The sequence below is a fragment of the Schistocerca serialis genome, chromosome 4 (genome assembly GCF_023864345.2).
Source record: "Schistocerca serialis cubense isolate TAMUIC-IGC-003099 chromosome 4, iqSchSeri2.2, whole genome shotgun sequence".
NCBI lineage: Eukaryota > Metazoa > Arthropoda > Insecta > Orthoptera > Acrididae > Schistocerca > Schistocerca serialis.
The window spans coordinates 536,698,763-536,717,921 of NC_064641.1; the positions used below are offsets into that span (position 1 = coordinate 536,698,763).

The 19,159-nt window shown below is 38.8% G+C and overlaps 1 protein-coding gene across 3 annotated transcripts in view; it reads left to right on the forward strand.

Annotated features, from left to right (window-relative positions):
- The window catches only part of LOC126475252 (mitochondrial ornithine transporter 1), a 97,409-nt gene that overhangs the window by 65,667 nt on the left and 12,583 nt on the right, over positions 1-19,159 (forward strand). For all 3 annotated transcript variants that reach the window (XM_050102954.1, XM_050102955.1, XM_050102957.1), the window contains exons 5-6: positions 657-837; positions 5,041-5,190. In XM_050102954.1, coding sequence (XP_049958911.1) covers positions 657-837; positions 5,041-5,190 — 331 coding nt within the window. The remainder of the gene's footprint in view (positions 1-656; positions 838-5,040; positions 5,191-19,159) is intronic.

A 19,159-nucleotide genomic window follows, 5' to 3' on the forward strand; every position in this document is an offset into this window, starting at 1 on the left:
TGTGTGTATGTTTGTGTTTGTTTGTGTGTCTATCGACCTGCCAGCGCTTTTGTTTGGTAAGTTTCATCATCTTTCTTTTTAGACATATTTTTCCCACGTGGAATGTTTCCCTCTATTATATATATATATATATATATATATATATATATATATATATATATATATATATATATATATATATATATACTACACCGTTACTGGTAATTAAATTTCTTACTCTGTGTAGTCTAGTACATGTTGATTCTGTAATGATAAGGCTATAAGTAATTCCTTTTCCATTTCTTTGGTGGAGAATGTACATCACCATACACGCACACACAAGGTGATGAAATTATTTCACTCCAAATGAAATTAACTAGATTTTTATTAGCCACATCAGTTGATTTCGTGTCATCCATCCAGCTATAAAACACACATTTTTGGACATTTATTGATTTATATTGTTAGAAATAATTTTCAAATGTGCAGCTTTAATCATTCATTTCTTCTGTAAAAATGATGGGGACTTTAATTGCAATGGAAGTCCTGCAAGAGTTCAGCAGACTTCTGGAACTAAAGTTTGACTGAATGAAACAAACTCATGCAGTTTCATTTGAATTAGCAAATTATCTAATACTCTGAATTTAATCTTTATTTCACATATCTTCCTCATCCAGAGTAAAATTGGACCATTCCGCTTAACGAAGAATATCTTACAAAAAGATGGGATCAGTGGTTTGTTCAGAGGATTAACATCAACAATTGCCCGTGAAATGCCTGGGTATTTTTTCTTTTTTGGAGGATATGAGGCATCTAGAACATTCCTTACTCCACAAGGGCAAACAAAAGATGATATAGGTAAGTAAAGAGCAAATTGGCCGAGAGAAATGTGTACATTAGAGAAGAAGCTTAATTATGAATGCATAACACAGAATATAATCTTATAAGTTGCCAACATATTTAATTGCCACAAAACTATCTGGTTACGGAACTTAATCATGAACAACAGATAAAAATTGTATGAAAATTGTACTTCCAAGCTGATGTGAACACTATGTATAATTTTGTGTAATTTTAGTCTATTCTCTGTCAGTGCATCTTGCCACTGAAAGCAAGAAAATTTCTGCTAATCTGTGTCCCCGTAAGAGATTTGGGACTGAAGTATTTCCAATTATCCGAATGTCCATGTGTTAAGATTGTAAAGAAAACTTTTTCAATGGTTATTCCTGTGTTCCAATGCAATATAAATATTCTGATACCAGTCAGTTTGCCAACTGGCTTATATAGCATAAGAAAAATTACTCTACCTTACGAAACACGGAGGTGTACCAGATCAGCATTAAATCAACATTTTTCATGACACTTGGCCTGCTACACTAACCAGCCTGAGGGTGAGTTACAGTTAATTTCTCACACTGATTTAGCTAAATGTGAGTGTGGCATCAGAAAACATGAAACATAAATCGTTTAAAGTACAATAACACACAGAACAAAGTTTAGACAACTCCTAGACTGATAACACCTGTAGCTGTACTCCCCTAGGTTGACTGATGACAGCAGCAGCAGGAAGGGCATCTAGCCAAAAATTTGGAATAAATAGTTGCCAAATCATGAACTGTGGTGAACTCTGTGACTGCAGTACATTGCTCCTTGCTTCTGTTAATGTCATAAACTACATACACCTTAAATCTACTCTCCAGCAAATCATCTTCAGTACCGTCATTTTCTTACTTGATTAAGCACACTAAAGATGATAGGACAGACAGTAAACCAATTCACTTTAAAAAAAGATAGATTATTTTTGAGCTTTGAAATAAGCTAATTGTCTATCAAACAACAGGCGACATATATTTGCTTTTCACCAAATACTGCTGTGTGAAGAGCTGCATGATGATGTGAAAGACCAAGGTTGGTTCATATGCTGTTTGTGAAACAGCAGTCATGAATAAATAAACTGAATACTGAAATTCAAGAAAGGCTGAAGTGATAGGTCTCGAGGAGTAAAAAATGGTACACTTGCAAGAAAAGCAACAGAATAGAAAGAATATAGGAAAAACAAGCTAGTTTTACTAATAATAATTGCTGCAACATACATCCTTTTGAACCTGCTTACTGTATTTATTTCATGGTCTTCCTATTTTTTTACTCCCCCCCCCCCCTCCACCCACCCACCCACACACACACACACACACACACACACACACACACACACACACACACACACACACCTCACCTCACCAAATTGGTGATCCCTTTATGTCTCAGAATGTATTGTTCTAACCAATCCCTTCTTTTAATCAACCTGTGTCATAAATTTCTTTTTTTCCTTGGGTTTCAGTACTTCCTCATTAGTTACTAGATCTACTCATGTAATCTTCTGAAGCACCACATTTCAAGAGCATTTATTCTCTTGTTATCTGAGCTGCTTATTGTCCATGTTTCAATTCTGTACAAGGCAACACTCCAGACAAATATCTTCAGAAACGACTTCCTGACACTTAAATTTGTATTAGGTGTTAAAAAATTCCTCTTTCTCGAAATTCTTTTCTTGCTATTGCCAATGTGCATTTTATATCCTCTTTACTTTGCCCATCATCAGTTTTTTGCTGCCCAAATAACAAAATCCTGTTCTACTATTAGTGTCTCATTTCCTTCTCTGATTCCCTCTCAATATTTCATTCAGCTACATTTCATTACCCTTGTTGATGTTAATTTTATAATCTCATTTAAAAACACTATTCATTCTGTTCAACTACTAATCCAAGTCCTTTGTTGTCTCTGGTAAGATTACAGACCTCAGAATTCAGATTTATTCTCCCTGAACTTTAGTTCACTTTCCAAATTTCTTCTTGGTTTCCTTCACTGGTTGTGCAATACATAACACTGACACAATGGAATAACACCGGGGATAGGCTACACCCCTGTCTCAAGTCCTTTCAGCCACTGCTTCCCTTTCAAGGAACTCATGTAACTTTAGTCTCATCTCTGTATTACTTATACGTTATCGTTCAATCCCTGTGTTTTATCCCAGCTACCTTCAGAATTTCAAATAGTGTATCCCAGTCAGTGTTGTCAAAGGCTTTCTCTAAATCTGCAAATCTATAAGTGTAGATTTTCTTTTCTCTCATCTCTCTTCTAAGATAAGTCTTGGGGGGGGGGGGGGGGGGGGAGGGGGTCAGCATTGCATGGTTTACAACATTTCTCCAGACTCCAAATTCTTCTTCCACCAGAGTTGGCTTCAACTAGTTTTTCTATTCTTCTGTAAATAATTCGTGTCCATATTTTGCAGATTTTTCAACCATGTCCTCTTTAACTATTACTTCTATAGTATTCACACCTGTCAGCATCTGCTTTCCTCAGAAATGAAATTATTAAAATTTTTTTGAAATCCTTGGGTATCTCATCTATCTTCCACACCAGGTGTAATAGTTTTGTCATGGCTGGCTGTCCCAAGGATCTCAGTCCTTCTGACAGAATGTCATCTATTCCATAGGTCTTGTTCTGGCTTAGATCTTTCAAGTACTCTGTCAAGTTCTTGTTGCAGTATCATATTTCCCATCTCATTTTCATTTACTTCCTCTTCCCTTTTTATAATATTGCCCTCCAACTAAAGGTGTGATATCAAATATTAACAATTTAGACTCTGTTTCCTGTGCTAAAACGAGATCATAATGACACAATTGCAGTTGTGGTCCCAGTTTCCTGAGCCAATGTTATACAAGGGCAGCGTGAAATGTTCATGGTTAGGCACTGAAAGACACCTATTTTTCAATGTTGTCTCCTTTTATGTGAATTCACTTTGATCATTGTTTTTTCAGTGAATAGATCCTGTCCCTGAAATTGAACTCCAGGTTGTTTGTAAAATACCCATTTCCTGTTGTCTCTTAATTGGACTTAAAACAAGGTATGGTAACAGTTGAAAAGTCGGAGGGACCCAAATATGTTGGTTGGGGAGGATGTTTCAGTCATTAGTACTACAGATCCCCTAGCTTGCCTATTGTTAAAGGAACTTTTTAAACGGTTTCTTCTAAAAACCTAGTTTTGTATTCACCAGTTATTGTTTTATCCTTTGCCAGACAATGAATAAGGAAGAATCCTTTTTCATTCTACATAACACAGGAAATTACCTTACCGAGAAGACCAAGGTTTTCCATCCACTGCTTTGGTTGTTGTTTTATTTCTGGTGTGAAATGGTGGATCCATGTCTCATCCAAAGTAAAAAATCAGTTGAATTTTTTTAAATACGATCAACACATTTGATTTTTGCTCAACACTTAACAAATCAGTCAGTTTATTTCTTCGTGTAAAATGTTATTTATTCCTTGTTGTAAAATGTCTATGGGGTTAGCTATTTGTTGGTGCCTTTTTGCTACACCCTTCATGTGGATCATCTTAAAGAGAAGTAAAGAGAAACATGTTTGAAATCAGCCACCCATTTCTCAACCACTGAAAAAGAAGAAACATCCCTTTGGACCATCACCAAATGTGGATGATAGCACAGTATTCCAGTTAATCCATTTGAATGAAACACAAATCACTACTTCACGAAGCTATGTAAAAATGATTATTTCTTAGATAAAATGACACAATCTCTCTCTCTCTCTCTCTCTCTCTCTCTCTCTCTGTGTGTGTCTGTGTGTGTGTGTGTGTGTGTGTGTGTGTGTGTGTGTGTGTACACTCGTACTCTATTTCTTCCAAATGCTAGCAAGTTTTAATCTCTTTTGTGTGTGCCTGTCGACACCTCAACATTTCTGCTGTTCAGTGAGGGGTGTCCTTAACTCCTAAATAATTCACATACTACTGAAATTTTCTGTACTGTGTTTTTCTTAATTTCATTAGTTTCAGCTGATTTAGGGGCATTAATTATTAAATTATTAAAGTATATATCTGTCTGTGTTATCAGCTTTGGAATGAGGTGGCAAGAATAAAACTAAAAAATTAAGAAAGAAAACATAAATTCTGAAATTAATATTATGTTACTTCTTCAATTTTGACATTCCATTTGTGAGTGCATAGTATTCTTATAATTTTCTGCTGAAATGGAATGTTTGTATGATCTAGGACCCCTCAAGACAATGGCCTCAGGTGCAATTGGTGGAGTCGTATTCTGGATGGTCACATTTCCTGCTGATGTGATAAAATCACGTATTCAGGTAGCAGGTTCAAAGGAGACAATGACTTCAGTTCTGATGCGTATCATTCGGAAAGAAGGTATATTTATGTTATAAAATATTTATTACACAAATAATGATTGTAAGTTCAAATAAGTGGCAGTTGAGAAATCCCCACTTTTATTTTTTTTCTTTCAAACAGATGACTCCGTTATTAGTAAATATAACTAAAAAAAAAAAAAACCATAATTTCTGGATTCTACTTTCAATTATTATTATTCATGAGCAAGTACCACAGGAGGAATTATTACAGAATCTGAAACTTTTGACATTTTAAAACTGTGTTTTGTATGGGAAATTGAGCCTAGATCTTTTCCTTTCCCTATCTACTGACATCTCCCGTTGCTTTGTAAGAACATTGAAGTGTCAGGAAGTTTTATAGCTGTGCACACTCTGCTGCAGAGGGAAGGATTTATTTTGGGTTATAGAGTCATTAGAAGCACTTAATAATCTTAGTTATTTTGTCCTTTACATTCTGTTTTCTGAATATTTTTTGTCATCAACAGGTCTTGCTGATAATTTGTACCATCTGTGAGAAGTTCAATTTATACACGTACATGAAAATTCTGTGGGTTTTGAGACTGTAAACACAAATGCTATGTGGTGGAAACAGATGTATACAAATTCAGGATTCCACAAGAAATGTTCAGATCTCTCCATCTAGTGAACAATATTATGAAAAGGAAAGTTGCTACTCACCACATAGCGGAGATGCTGAGTTGCAGATAGGCACAACAAAAAGACTGTCACAAATAAATAAAACTTTTGGCCATTAAGGCCTTCATCAGCAATACACACACACACACACACACACACACACACACACACACACACACACACACACACTAGTGGCCGAAAGCTTTATTCATTTATGACAATCTTTTTGTTGTGCCTATCTACGACTCAGCATCTCTGCTATATGGTGAGTAGCAACTTTCCTTTTCATAATATTATTGCATTTCATCCTGGATTTTCCATTGTTTCATCTTGTGAACAGTTATATTGTAAATTGACTTCACGTCTTGCCCTTACCTTAGATTCTTTTGAATTTGTCAGGAATGTCGAATATTCTGCTGGGGTTACTACTTTAACTTATTCAATTGTGATTGTGGCAACATGTACACTTGCATTGAAGAAAAGCATGTAATTGTATTGTTCCCTTTCTTTAATCATTTCCATTTGCTGGTGTGCATAATTAAAGAAGAACCACAGTCATTGGATCCATTCAGAGCAGCAACATTTCACCAGAAATTGTGGTGTTGAAAATTGTTTTTGAATTTAGCATATCAAACATTTTCCCATAATAATGAAAAAAGAGGCACTGCTGTTCTGAGTGGCTGGCAATAACAGAGTTCACAGAGTGAAATATGATCTAAAATTAAACATCTAAACATAGTGACTACTGTAATCTCTCAGGTTTTCTTGGTGTGATCGATTAATACTGTGCATTCCAGGTGTTCTGCTGAGTTGATGTTTCCATTTTAAGCACAATATTTCAACAAGCAACCCAGCTATCTTCTTCAAGTGCTGTGAGTTTTGCTGCTATTTGTACTTGCTGCGTGGACTCCAGCACTCTATAGCTGCTTTCACTCATAATAATTTATTTTCAACTGACCACTTGAACGTATAATGGTTGTGTTGCACAAAATTATTATTATCCATCTGGTAACATATGCAAACAGAAAATGACAAGTAACACATCCAATAGCTCTGTACTTCATATTGGTATAGTGCTGAGATTTCAAATTCAGCCATTTCTTTTCCTTTAATACTGAGAGGATCAAAAAGATAGGGATGATTTCAGAATAAGACATAAGCAGTTCAAAATCATGATAAGAACAGCAATACGTAGCAGGAAAGATTTTCTATGTTAATGTTTTCTTTCACTCACTTTCAAATGTTTTTATTTTATTGCACTCTATAATCATTATTACTTTTGATCAGTGTAGCATTTTCTTGTATCTTAAATCTTATTTTTGTTCTTGATTTCAGTGTTTAGTTTGTACATTAAATTTCATTTCTCAGAATATATTGCTTATATCATATGTGAGTGCAGTTGCTGGGGCAGGCTGTTGCATCTGATATGAAGCCTTTGAACCAGCCTGAAATTTTGAAACAGTATGACTGCTGATAAGCTTCTTTACTGTAACACTTACGTTCAAACACATTAGTATGCAGTTCTTTTCTGACTTACTGTTTTAAGTGACTGGTGCCACATGTTGCAGGTAAATGGATAAAGATTAGGTTCTTCCAATGAACTAAATGAAAGGCTATTTGTATTGTGCCATATGTGTTTCACTCCTTTTTATTTATGAAGCATCTTCAGTAGCATGTAATATGTATTCGTTTTTGTATGTAGTAATTGCCTTATATAATAAGTACAGATTTGTTATTATGTTACAGTTCTTTGTTATTCTCTTGTTCTTAGGTGAGAGAAAACTTCTTGTAGCACAAATTTTGAGAGATTAACTTGCTACTTTGTTTCTGTTTATGATATTATTAGTGCATATGTGCCATTGTGCAGCTGTACATAGTTGGTCCACGTACCCAGAATGTCTGGCTTTGAGCATTTTATGAACACATTTTGACTTAACACCACACTTCCGCTGTTGACTGTGTTTTGGTTTGGTGTGTTTACTGAATGGGGTGTTGCCAACTGATACTCTGTGTGTCTTGTTCATCTTTTGTTTGTGTTGTGGTGCCTGTGTGTAGTTTCGTATTCTTTTGCATATTATGTGTTTTTTGTTTTGTTTTATGTAATGTGTTAGACAGGGTGGAGAAAAATTGTCACTAAATTTTAACCATGGATAGCTGATGTCAGTAGGAACCAAAATTACTAATATTGTGTAGGTCGACAACACACAATTTTTAAATTATGGAAACTTGGCACCACACGCTCTAATTGGCCGCAAGATTGCCCTGTTGCTGAATGCTCTGAGCAATGTATGACCGTGAATGCTTTGCCTGCCGGAGGATCGTGATGTATCCAAGGTGGCCCACACGTTTGTTGGTAGTGCACAAGCCTCCAACTGTGGGGGCCTGAGGGTGAATCCATCTGGGTCCCAACACACCCTTTGTAGTTTCATGATAAGACGTACCGGGCACAAACCCATCAACAGCTGTTAGTTCGTGTACAAAAAGTCTTTTACAAATTGTGTCATGGTTTACTTAGAGCAGGTGCTCAACTGGCAACCATCTGACACGTCACAAGGTTGGTAACGTTGAACGGTGTTTTGTCAAACTCTTTCAAAGATTCCTGCCATTGCCCTGATGTGATTGGCAGCATGTTGAATGCGATCCATTAATCCATTCTAGGTGGTTCATGTCTGGGTGGGTGAATTAGAACCTTGTAGAATCCCCACAGAAAAAAGTCCGGTGGCATGAGGTCTATGATCGCGGGGGCCATGCCCTACAAGCACCTCTGCCAATTACCTGGCTGTCAAAGAGTTCATTTAAATATCCGCATGCAGTAAACTGTTATTTGCGGGTGCCCTGTCGTGCTGCAACAACATGCATAACTGTATGTCCAGGTGAACATGTTCCAGCAGGCCAGGTGGTGTTTCTTACAAAAAGTGGAGATAATTTGCCCCGGTAAGTCGAGGAGGTAGGTGGACTGACCCAATCAGATGGCCACCCACTCTGCCTGCCCAAATGTTGAGCGAAAATCATTCCTGGTGTCCATGGATATACGTGACATGAGGATTTCCCCTTGCCCAATAATGAACATTTCGAGTGTTGTAAAGGCCATCCCAATGGAAGGTGCACTTGTCAGTAAACAACACAATGGTGGGGAAGTCAGAATCCCGTCCAACACGTCGCAGAAACCACCAGCAAAACCCTAGCCTGTGTTCATAGTCCACTACAGGATATAGGTCGTGGACAGGGTGGAAACTACATGGATGCTGGCCGTCACCCCTCAAAACCTCCCAGACTAACCAATGAGTGACCCCCATGTTGTGTCCAACTGCTCAGGTACTTGTCGTAGGTGCTTCCTTGAAATGCTCGAGAACAGTCTCTTCAAATGCAGCATCCCATCATGTTCAAGGTCTTCCAGCGTCACCATCATATCCCGCTAATGAGTCTCTTTTGCCAAGTCACAGGTGAATTGCTGTAAACATTTACAGGCGTGGGTGGCATCTTGCTGGGTACCATTCCTCATACAACCATCGAGCTTCATGCACATTACTGTCGGCTAGTCTATAAACAAAAACTATATCTCGTTGTTCTTCAAACCAATACTTTGTCACCATGCTTACTGTATGACTAAATCACAGGTGACATGTGTGTGCTCCGAAGCGAAGCTTACATGTGAATGGCTCTGATATGAGGTGGACACAAACAGCAAGACCTATTTGACACATGTGCGTATCACATTGGGGCAGTGAGGGTGCGAGGAATGTTTGTATGTGTGAACTGACAACCATAGCGCTGTCCCTCAACTGACGAACGGCAACAGGGCAATCCCATGGACAATCGGAGCGCGTGACACCAAGTTTCTGTAGTTTAAAAATGGTGCATTGTTAACCTACACAATATTAGTCATTTTAGCTTCTACTGGCATTAGCTAACCAGGGTTAAAATTTCGTGACATTTTTATCCATCCTGTATAATCTGGTTATGTACTACATCTGCATTTGTTATTGTGGTAGTGGCTAACATGATTGATGGATTGTTACTTATATTGATTTGGTCATTCATTACTTTCATGTCAATTGGAAGGGATCCTCCTACCAGTATGTGAAAGTTTTCCTGCAGTGTTAGGAGCTTTCTGTTGTAGTACTTTCTCCAGTTCATGCCAAGATGATACAGAAACCATTGATAAAAGTTTTGAAGAGGTAAAAAGTTTTGGTTGCAAAATAGGCTTTATTATTTTATATTCTGCCAATAATGTATTTTGCCTTGTTTAAGGCATCTTCAGATTGGCTGGCATAACAAGTGTTAAACACATAGGCTGTCATCCATATGAATGTCTTAGCACAGTGGCGTTTGCCTGCTAAGACTTTTGCCTGGATGGCAGCCTATATGTTTAACACCTGTTGTGCTTAAATAAGACAAAATATGTTAATAGCATAATATAAAATATTAAAACTCTTTCGCAGCCAAGACTCATTATCTTTTCAAAAAATTTTCTGTTGTGATTGTTCATCCCAAAAGTTTTCATATTCTTTTCTATGCTAGCTCGTTCATGTACATGCTTTATTACAATATAATGAAAAGGATAGTTGCTACTCACCATATAGTGGAGATGCTGATTCACCGAAAGACACAACAAAAGAACTGTGTCACAGTTAGCTTCCAGCCAATAAGAGATTTGCCAAAAGTAGACACACACACACACACACACACACACACACACACACACACACACACACACACACACACACACTCATGCAATGCTGTGTGTGAGTTGCATTTGCATGATGTGTGTACGTGTGTGTATGTTGTCTAGTTTTGACAAAGGCCTTGTTGGTCAAAAGTTAATTGTCTGACAGTCTTTTTGATGTGCTTTTCTGTGACTCAGCATCTATGCTATATGTGAGTAGCAACTAACCTGTTCGTTATATTAAACAATGAAAAATCCATGATGGAATGTAACTCCCAAATTCAATCATGCAGGACTTGTTAAAGACCTTCTCTCCTTCTCCTGGTTCCTACAGCAGAAACACTTTTTCGCCACCAACCCTACCAATCAGACTCAACCAAAGACCAACATTGAACCTTGCCGAACTCAGTTTATTCCTACATCCAACTATGATTCACCCCCCACTGCCCCCAAACTACCCCTGTTAACTTTCCAGAATTTCTTAACTTTGAACCTTGCCTCACCATCATTCCCAGAATCCCTTAACGTACAGACTAACCTCCCATCTGCAGAAAGAACTGCAGTCCACCATCTAAAAACTGATCCTGACCTTACAATCCTACATGCAGACAAAGGCTCCAGCACTGTTGTTTTGAACTGTAAGGATTACCTGGCGGAAGGACTCAGCCAACTGTCGGATACTTTCAGCTACAAACCTTGCCACAGTGTCCCATTACACTAATCCAGCAGGACCTCCAGTCACTACTCAAACCCTTAGGCCCATTCCAGAACCTCTCTCCGGAGTCCATCTCTCTACTCACCCCTACCACTCCCTGCACTCCTAACTTCTACATGCTTCCTAAAGTCCATAAACCTAACCAGCCAGGTTACCCAATTGTGGCCAGTTACTGTGCCCTCACTGAGAGAATCTCTGCTCTTGTAGATGAGTAGTTTCAACCTATTACCCAGAACCTACCCTCCTCTATGAAAGATACTAACCATTTCTTCCATCGACTCCTCCACAGTTCCTGCCCCTTTACAACATGGTGCCCTGCTCGTCACTGTTGACGCAACTTCCGTGTACCCAACTCTCCACAGTTCCTGCCCCTTTACAACATGGTGCCCTGCTTGTCACTGTTGATGCCACTAACATTCCTAATGCCCCTGGCATTACCACTACTGAACAGTACCTTTCCCAGTGCCCGACAGATTCCAAACCAACAACCTCCTTCCTGGTTGCCATGACCAATTGTATCCTCACCCACAATTACTTTTCCTTTGAAGGCATTATCTACAAACAAATCCCGGGTACAGCTATTGACACCCACATTGCACCATCCTATCAACCTATTCATGGGACATCTAGAGGAATCCTTCCTAAAGATACAGAATCCTAAACCCCTCACCTGGTTCACATCATTGATGACATCTTTGCTATGTGGATCAAAGGTGAGGGCACCCTATCCACATTCCTCCAGAACCGCAACAACTTCTCCCCCATTTGCTTCACCTGGTCCTACTCAATCCAACAAGCCACCTTCCTAGAAGTTGACCTCCTCCTCGAAGATGGCTACATCAGTACCTTTGTCCATATCAAACCTACTAACCACTAGCAATACCTCCACTTTGACAGCTGCCACCCATTTCATACTGAGAACTCCCTTCCATACAGCCTAGCCACCCATGTTCATTACATCTGCAGTGATGAGCAGTCCCTCTCGAAGTATACCGAGGCTCTCATTGAAGCCTTCACTGGTTGTAATTATCCTCCCAACATTGTACAAAAACAAATCTCCGGTGCCATACCTTTCCAGTCTCCCACCACCTCCCAAAGTCCCACTGTCCGGCCACAGAGAAGCATTCCCCTTGCAACTCAGTACCACCCAGGACTGGAGTAACTGAATTACATTCTCCGCCAGGGTATCAGTTACCTCTCGTCATGCCCTGAAATGAGAAATGCCTTGTCCACTATCGTACCCACCCCTCCCACAGTGGTATTCTGCCATCCACCAAACCTACACAATATACCTGTCCATCCTTACACAACCCCTGCCCCCAATCCCTTATCTCATGGCTCGTACCCCTGCAATAGACCTGCATGCAAGATCTATCCCAAACATCCTCCCACCACCACCTACTCCAGTCCAGTCACTAACATCACCTATTCCATCAAAGGCAGGGCTACCTGTGAAACCAGTCATGGTCTAAAAGCTAAGTTGCAACCACTGTCCTGCATTCTACATAGGCATGACAACCAACAAGCTGTCTGTCTGCATTAATGGCCATCAACAAGCTGTGGCCAAGAAGCAAGTAGATCACCCTGTTGCTGAACACGCTGCCAAACATGACATTCTTCATTTCAGTGACCGCTTCACAGCCTGTGCCATATGGATCCTTCCCTCTAACACCAGCTTTTCTGAATTGCACAGGTGGGAACTTACCCTCCAATATATTCTACGTTCCCGTTACCCTCCGGGTCTCAACCATCGTTAATTACGGTCCTCACCCATCCAGCCCCTTCCCTGTTCCTGTTCCAACACTGCACAGTTGTCATTCCACCACTACACCCAGTCTTTTTATTTCTCTCCCTTTCCTCTACTCTTCCATCCCCTCCTCCCCACCTTTCCCCTCCCTCCATCTAACCTGCAGCACTTCACTGTCCGCCACTCCCACCATACTATCCCTCCCCCTCCCCCTCCCCACCCCAGCCTCCTCCTTACCCCCACCCAGTCGCCACTCCCATCACGCACTGATGCTGCTGCTCACAGTGTGATTTCAATTGTTTGAGACTGCAGTCTTGTGTGTGTGTGTGTGTGTGTGTGTGTGTGTGTGTGTGTGTGTGTGTGTGTGCGCACATGCGTATATGTGTCTACTGATGATGAAGGTCAGTGGCCGAAAGCTTTAATTATGAAAGTCTTTTTGTTGTGCCTATCTGCGGCTCAGCATCTCTGCCATATGGTGAGTAGCAACTGTTGATTATATTGTTACATTCCATCCTGAATTTTCCCATTGTTTGATTTTATATGCTTCATTGGGTATTCAGGAAAGACAAATTGACTATTCTCATGTTTAGAGTTCTTATGTGCTCTTTGTATCTGGTTTTGACATTTCTGCCAGCCATTCCCAGGTACACTGATTCACACTACTGACATTATAATTGGTGTATACCAGCCCCTTGGTATTTGTTTGGTTTTACTTTTAGCATTTGTAAAAGTGACTGGAAGCATTCCTTGTTCTGTATCCCATGTGGAGTCCTTATTTCTTCAGTATCTTTGCTATCCTCTGTGTTTATTTGTGTTTGTTTGTCAAAGTATACCATTTCTTTATGTTAAACATGTCATGGGTATTTCTGTTCGTGTGCACAGTAGTGTTTGTGGAGCTTTGTGGTTCTTGTATCATCTGTTTATTTTCAGTTTTCTTTAGTTTTGTCTTGAGTTTATTGTTCAGTTTTGTATTATGTGGGTGTTATACTTGTCATTTTGGCTATGTGTTATATTGTTTCTAATTCTTTGTCATAGTTTTCTTTGCTGAGTTGGACTTTAGTCAGTCTGCATATCATGAGTTAGAAAGCTGCTAGTTTAGAATTTTGTGAGTGATTCGATGTGGCATGTATAATTGTGTCTGTTGCTGTTGGGTTTCTGCAAATGTTTAATTTATACACATGCAAATATCAAATGGTTCATAATATGTCAATATTGGACAGTTTAGGAACATCTTATTGAAAAATTAGGTCTCAGTTTCTCTTCCATGTTGACATCTTTCTTATATGATCCTTAAATCTACAGCTGCACCTACATTCATACTTCAAAAACTACCTTGTGGCATGTAGCAAAGGGTACCACTATCAGTTTCCTCCTTCTCTTTTTCATTTGTAGTTGGTGCTTGGGAAGCATGACTGTCATAAACTTCCATATGAATTCTGATTTCTCAGATTTTTTCGTAGCACTCATTTCACCAGACATATGCGCACTCTCAGAATTTCAACAGTAACTTTCTCTGTGATGCACAACCCTTCTCTTGTAGCGACTGCCACTGGAGTTCGTTGAACATCCATTGTAATGCTCTCATGCTTGCTAAATTATCCTGATGACAAGATGTGCCACTCTTCATTGTATCTTCTTTATCTCTTCCATTAATCCTACTTTGTAAAAGATCCTGATAATACTCAAGAATTGGCTGAACAGATGTTTTGTGAGCCACAGCTATGTTTCATTAAGATTCTTCCAATGAAACACAGCCTGACACCTGCTTTTCCCACAATTTATTTTATGTAATTACACTTCAGGTCACTCTGTACAGTTTTTCCTAGGTATACTATGGTTCTTAGAGTTTCGTGTGATTTTACATCAATAGCATAATCACTAATGGATCTCTTCTTCTATTTACAAGCAATGTAGTAGATTTACTTATGTTCACAGTCAACTACCAGTCCCTACACGAATCATCAACCCTTTGCAGGCCATTCTGCATTTTGGGACTCTTCTGGGGCTACCATGTTACCAACTTTACTAAAGAAAACAGCATCGTAGAGCTTCCAATGTTATCCACTAAATCATTTATTCAGGTAGTCCTAGGAGGACTGATCAGTTCTCAGGCATATGACAGGAATGATCATTCAAAGCAGAAGTCTAGTAAACACGAGTTGTGAAATGCATACCTTAAGAGATATGGCACTTCTTCATCTTATATACTGTGGAACAAATGAGTTCTACCCAATATTTTTGCTTTTCATGTTTTTAGAGTTCGTAGTATGTATTAAAACATGGAAAAAAAGTCCAGTAAACATGGGCTCTACAGTGCATACCTTAAAAGCTAGAGCACTTGTTCATCTTTGTTACTGTGAAGCACATTCTTGGTATGCATCTTAGAATGTTTACTAGCCATTTTTTACTTCGAATGATCATTCTTCTCGTATCACTGAATATTTATGTCCTCTTGGGGCACCCTGTATATGCTATAAACAGTCCTTTGGGGAGTGCCTACTTTTACCTTTACCTCTGTTGATTTCATCCCATTACAAATAACATATTGAGTTATATATCTTATAAAGTCCTGAATCCAGTCACAAATCTGATCTGATACTTAGTAGTTTGCTAACTAAATGACAGTGCATAACTGTAGTCACCTAGAAGTGAAGGAACATGGCATCAACCTGAGTCCCTATGGCACATGGATCAGCAGAGCATGCTGTGTTTTGGGAGATCTTTGTTTGCAGAATCAATGTTGGTTTTGTTTATAGAACAAATTTTTGCTGTCCAGAAATGTCATAAAGTGTGAGCACGGAACATGTTCCATAAATATGTGACTGATTGACATCAGTGATATAGGCCTATAATTATGTGCATGAGTTTGACATCCCTTCTAGAAAATGGGAATGACTTGTGTTTTTTCCCGATCACTTGGTCCTCATCATTGTTCCAGTGACCTATGATATACTACTTTTAGAAGGGGATCAAATTTATTTGCACTGTCTCTTAGAATCTCACAGGCATCTCTGGCCCAGAAGCCTGAAATTTTAATTGACAGGCAGTTGTGAGTTGACTGAAAAGAGGAACCACATCAGAGTCTTCCACAGTGAAACTATTTCAGAATACTGAATTTAGTATTTTGACCTTCTTTCTGTCCTCTTCCAGTCCAATACCATTATGGTCACTGACTGACTGAATAGATGATTTCAATCCATTTACTGACTTCACACAAGACCAAAACGTCTTTTGATTTTTAGTCAGATCTGTTGTCAAAATTTTACTTTTGAATTCATTGACCACTTCTTGCATTGTTCTCCTTATGGTTATTTTGTTGTGTTCAGCTTTTGCTTGTGAACTAAACTCTGACTTCACTTACATTCTGTGGTGAAGCTCTCTTTGCTTTTGTAGCAACTTTATAACATGGCTATTGGTTCAAGGGTCTTTATGATCATTCATAACCTTGCTTAGCACATACTGGTCTAAGGCATTTTGCACAATAATTCTGAATTTCATCCATTTTTGATCCACATCTTTGTCCTCAGGGCTAAATATTTGATGTTGACTAACCAAACTTTGCAGTTTGTTTGCTTTCACACTTGTTAAACAAAAACATTGTCTTACCTTTTTTAACATTCCTTTTAATACTTGTAATCAATGATACTATAACAAACTTGATCACTAATGCCTCCTCTACATTAACTGATTTGAAAAACTTGGGTCTATTAATTATCAGGAGGTTGCCTCTCTGCTCAAAGTAGTTTTCAGATAATCAAACAATCTCATGTAGCCCCGCACTCTGATATCACTTTTAATTTCATGACTCCTATTCTATAGCTAGTAAACTGAAGTCTCTACCTAGAGCAAAGGCATGATTAGGATATTTCTCTGAAGCACTATGTCAGTATGACCCCAGAGGCAGGTGGTCTAAAAAGCATCCAATTACCATGTTTGATCCACCTTTGATGCTAAACTTTAACCAGAGTGTTTTACTTTTGGATTTTTTTTGTAACTTCACTATATACTGTAGAGTTCTTCATTGCAGTAAATATGCTACCACTATTGGAGTCCTTTCCATATATACACCAATTTGTATTTAGAATTTCATTGTTATTTACTTCTGAATAATTTTTATGCTAATACTATGTGGACAGTGCTATTTTTTTTTTTGTGTAAAGAATACTAACTTTTAGACCTTACCATAGATACTCCTGCAGTTTACTAATATTGTATTTCCAGTCTGCAAAGGCAAAAGTTAGCCTCTGACCTTAATGTTGCTGATCCCTCTTTGTTTTCATGAGGCAGTTCATCTTGTCCCTAAAGAGGGATTCCTCCGATTAAAAAAAATTCCTGTGTGCTCATCATACATATTGTATTCTTCTAGTAGCCACATCCTACATGAAGTGCATACCTGATCTATTGGGAGGGGGGGGGGGGGGGAGTAGAGGTTGAGAAATTCGCTTCTGAGAAAAACGCAGAATATTCTGATCCTCTGGTTTATACCTTCCACTTGACTCCAGACCAAAGGATCTTGATATTTTCTGGGTATGACACAACATGAAGTGCTATGTGCAGCTGTTTGCCCCCGTTTTATTCAGTACTGGCCAGAGGAGCCTCTTTCACATCTTGGATGAGACCTCCCAGCAAGTGCACACTGACATTCTGTCCCAACCTGCCTGCTATTTCCCTGAGGGGCTCTATTTCCCACCTAACACTAGAGTTCTAAATGACCAACAAACCGTCCTCATAAGTGTTGTTTTTTCAATGATTAAATTGTGCTCTGTGTAAAATTCTACCAGACTGTTTCCCTGTTAATTCCTTTCACCCAGTCTATGATATCCTGCTTTCCATTTTCTTACTATCCAATTTCACAATTAAGTTTTCATCTTGCTGAAAGTATCTAATTATTTCTTTTATCCCTTCAAACATTTTTTTCTTCATATATTTTTTTCAATCTCTTCAAGATCTATGGAGTTAGTAGGCATATACTGTATACTTTTACTTCTGTGGTTGGTCTTGGCTTTGTCTGTTTTGGCTGTGATAATGTGTTCAATATGGTACTTGTAGTACCAAACCCACTTTTTTCTTATTCATTATTAGTCCTGCTCCTGAATAATCTACATATGATTTTAAATACTCATTATGAAATCACACAATAGAGCGGCATGTCATCAGAGAACATAATAGTTCCAGTTTCCCCTTGCTTTCGGCCATTCATAATACCAAAATAGCAAGGCCAAGTTGATTAATGGTGTGTTACTAGTCAGTGCTCTTGACTGTTGCTCCTGCAACTACTGAAAAATCTGCTGCCCTTCTGCAGGAACCATATGTTAGTGTTACCTCTCCACAGATACTCCTCCAATGTCACTGTACTTATGGCACAACTTTATCTGCATCATCAAGACACATCACCCAGCCAGAAATTTAAACATGTGCACTTGCACCTTATGGGTCCATTGCCACTATCCAAAGAAAATCTTTATTGTTTGGCATCCATGGACCGATATTAGTTGTTGGATGGAAATTTCCCAGTGCCAGTGCTTACAGAAGTTACTCTAACAAAGATTTTTGTAAGAGGATGGATCTCATGTTTTGAGTGAACCATTGGTGTAGGAACACAGTTAAAATAAAGTTTGTTCCTGATACTGATACTGGTAACAAAATACATTTGATAACTCACCTATCATGTAACTGGAAACTGCACCTTGGGGGGGTCACAGTGTCACTTGAAACCTACGATCAGATGCCACATCACAGAACAGTGGGTAGATAAGTTGTCATTGAGTCTGTTGAGATTGCATGTATCTTTTAAACAAGGTTTACACACAATGATCACCCAGATGCTATCCAGCCAAACAGCGTGGCTACAGGAAGAAATTTTTGGCACTGTATCACACAATACTGTCAAAGCGCCTAAGCTAGTAAGATAGCATACTGGTACTATCAAACATGACAAAGGAACATGGTAAGAGAGCTCTGAGCTCAAATATACTGACACTATCAAACATGGCAAAGGAACATGGTTTGTTTTGACAGTTCATTACTGAAGAATTGCAAAGCTCCAAAAGAAATTTTTGTGTGCTATGTGTTTATGTGTATTCTCCTCCATTCACCACATGACAGTCTGTGCAGAGACAAGATTAACAGTCACACATACAGAACAATGAGCATGGTTAAATCCCAGCTGTTATTGGCACTGTGGAGGGAATTATTTGCCTGACTTTTATGTGCTTGCCCATTTG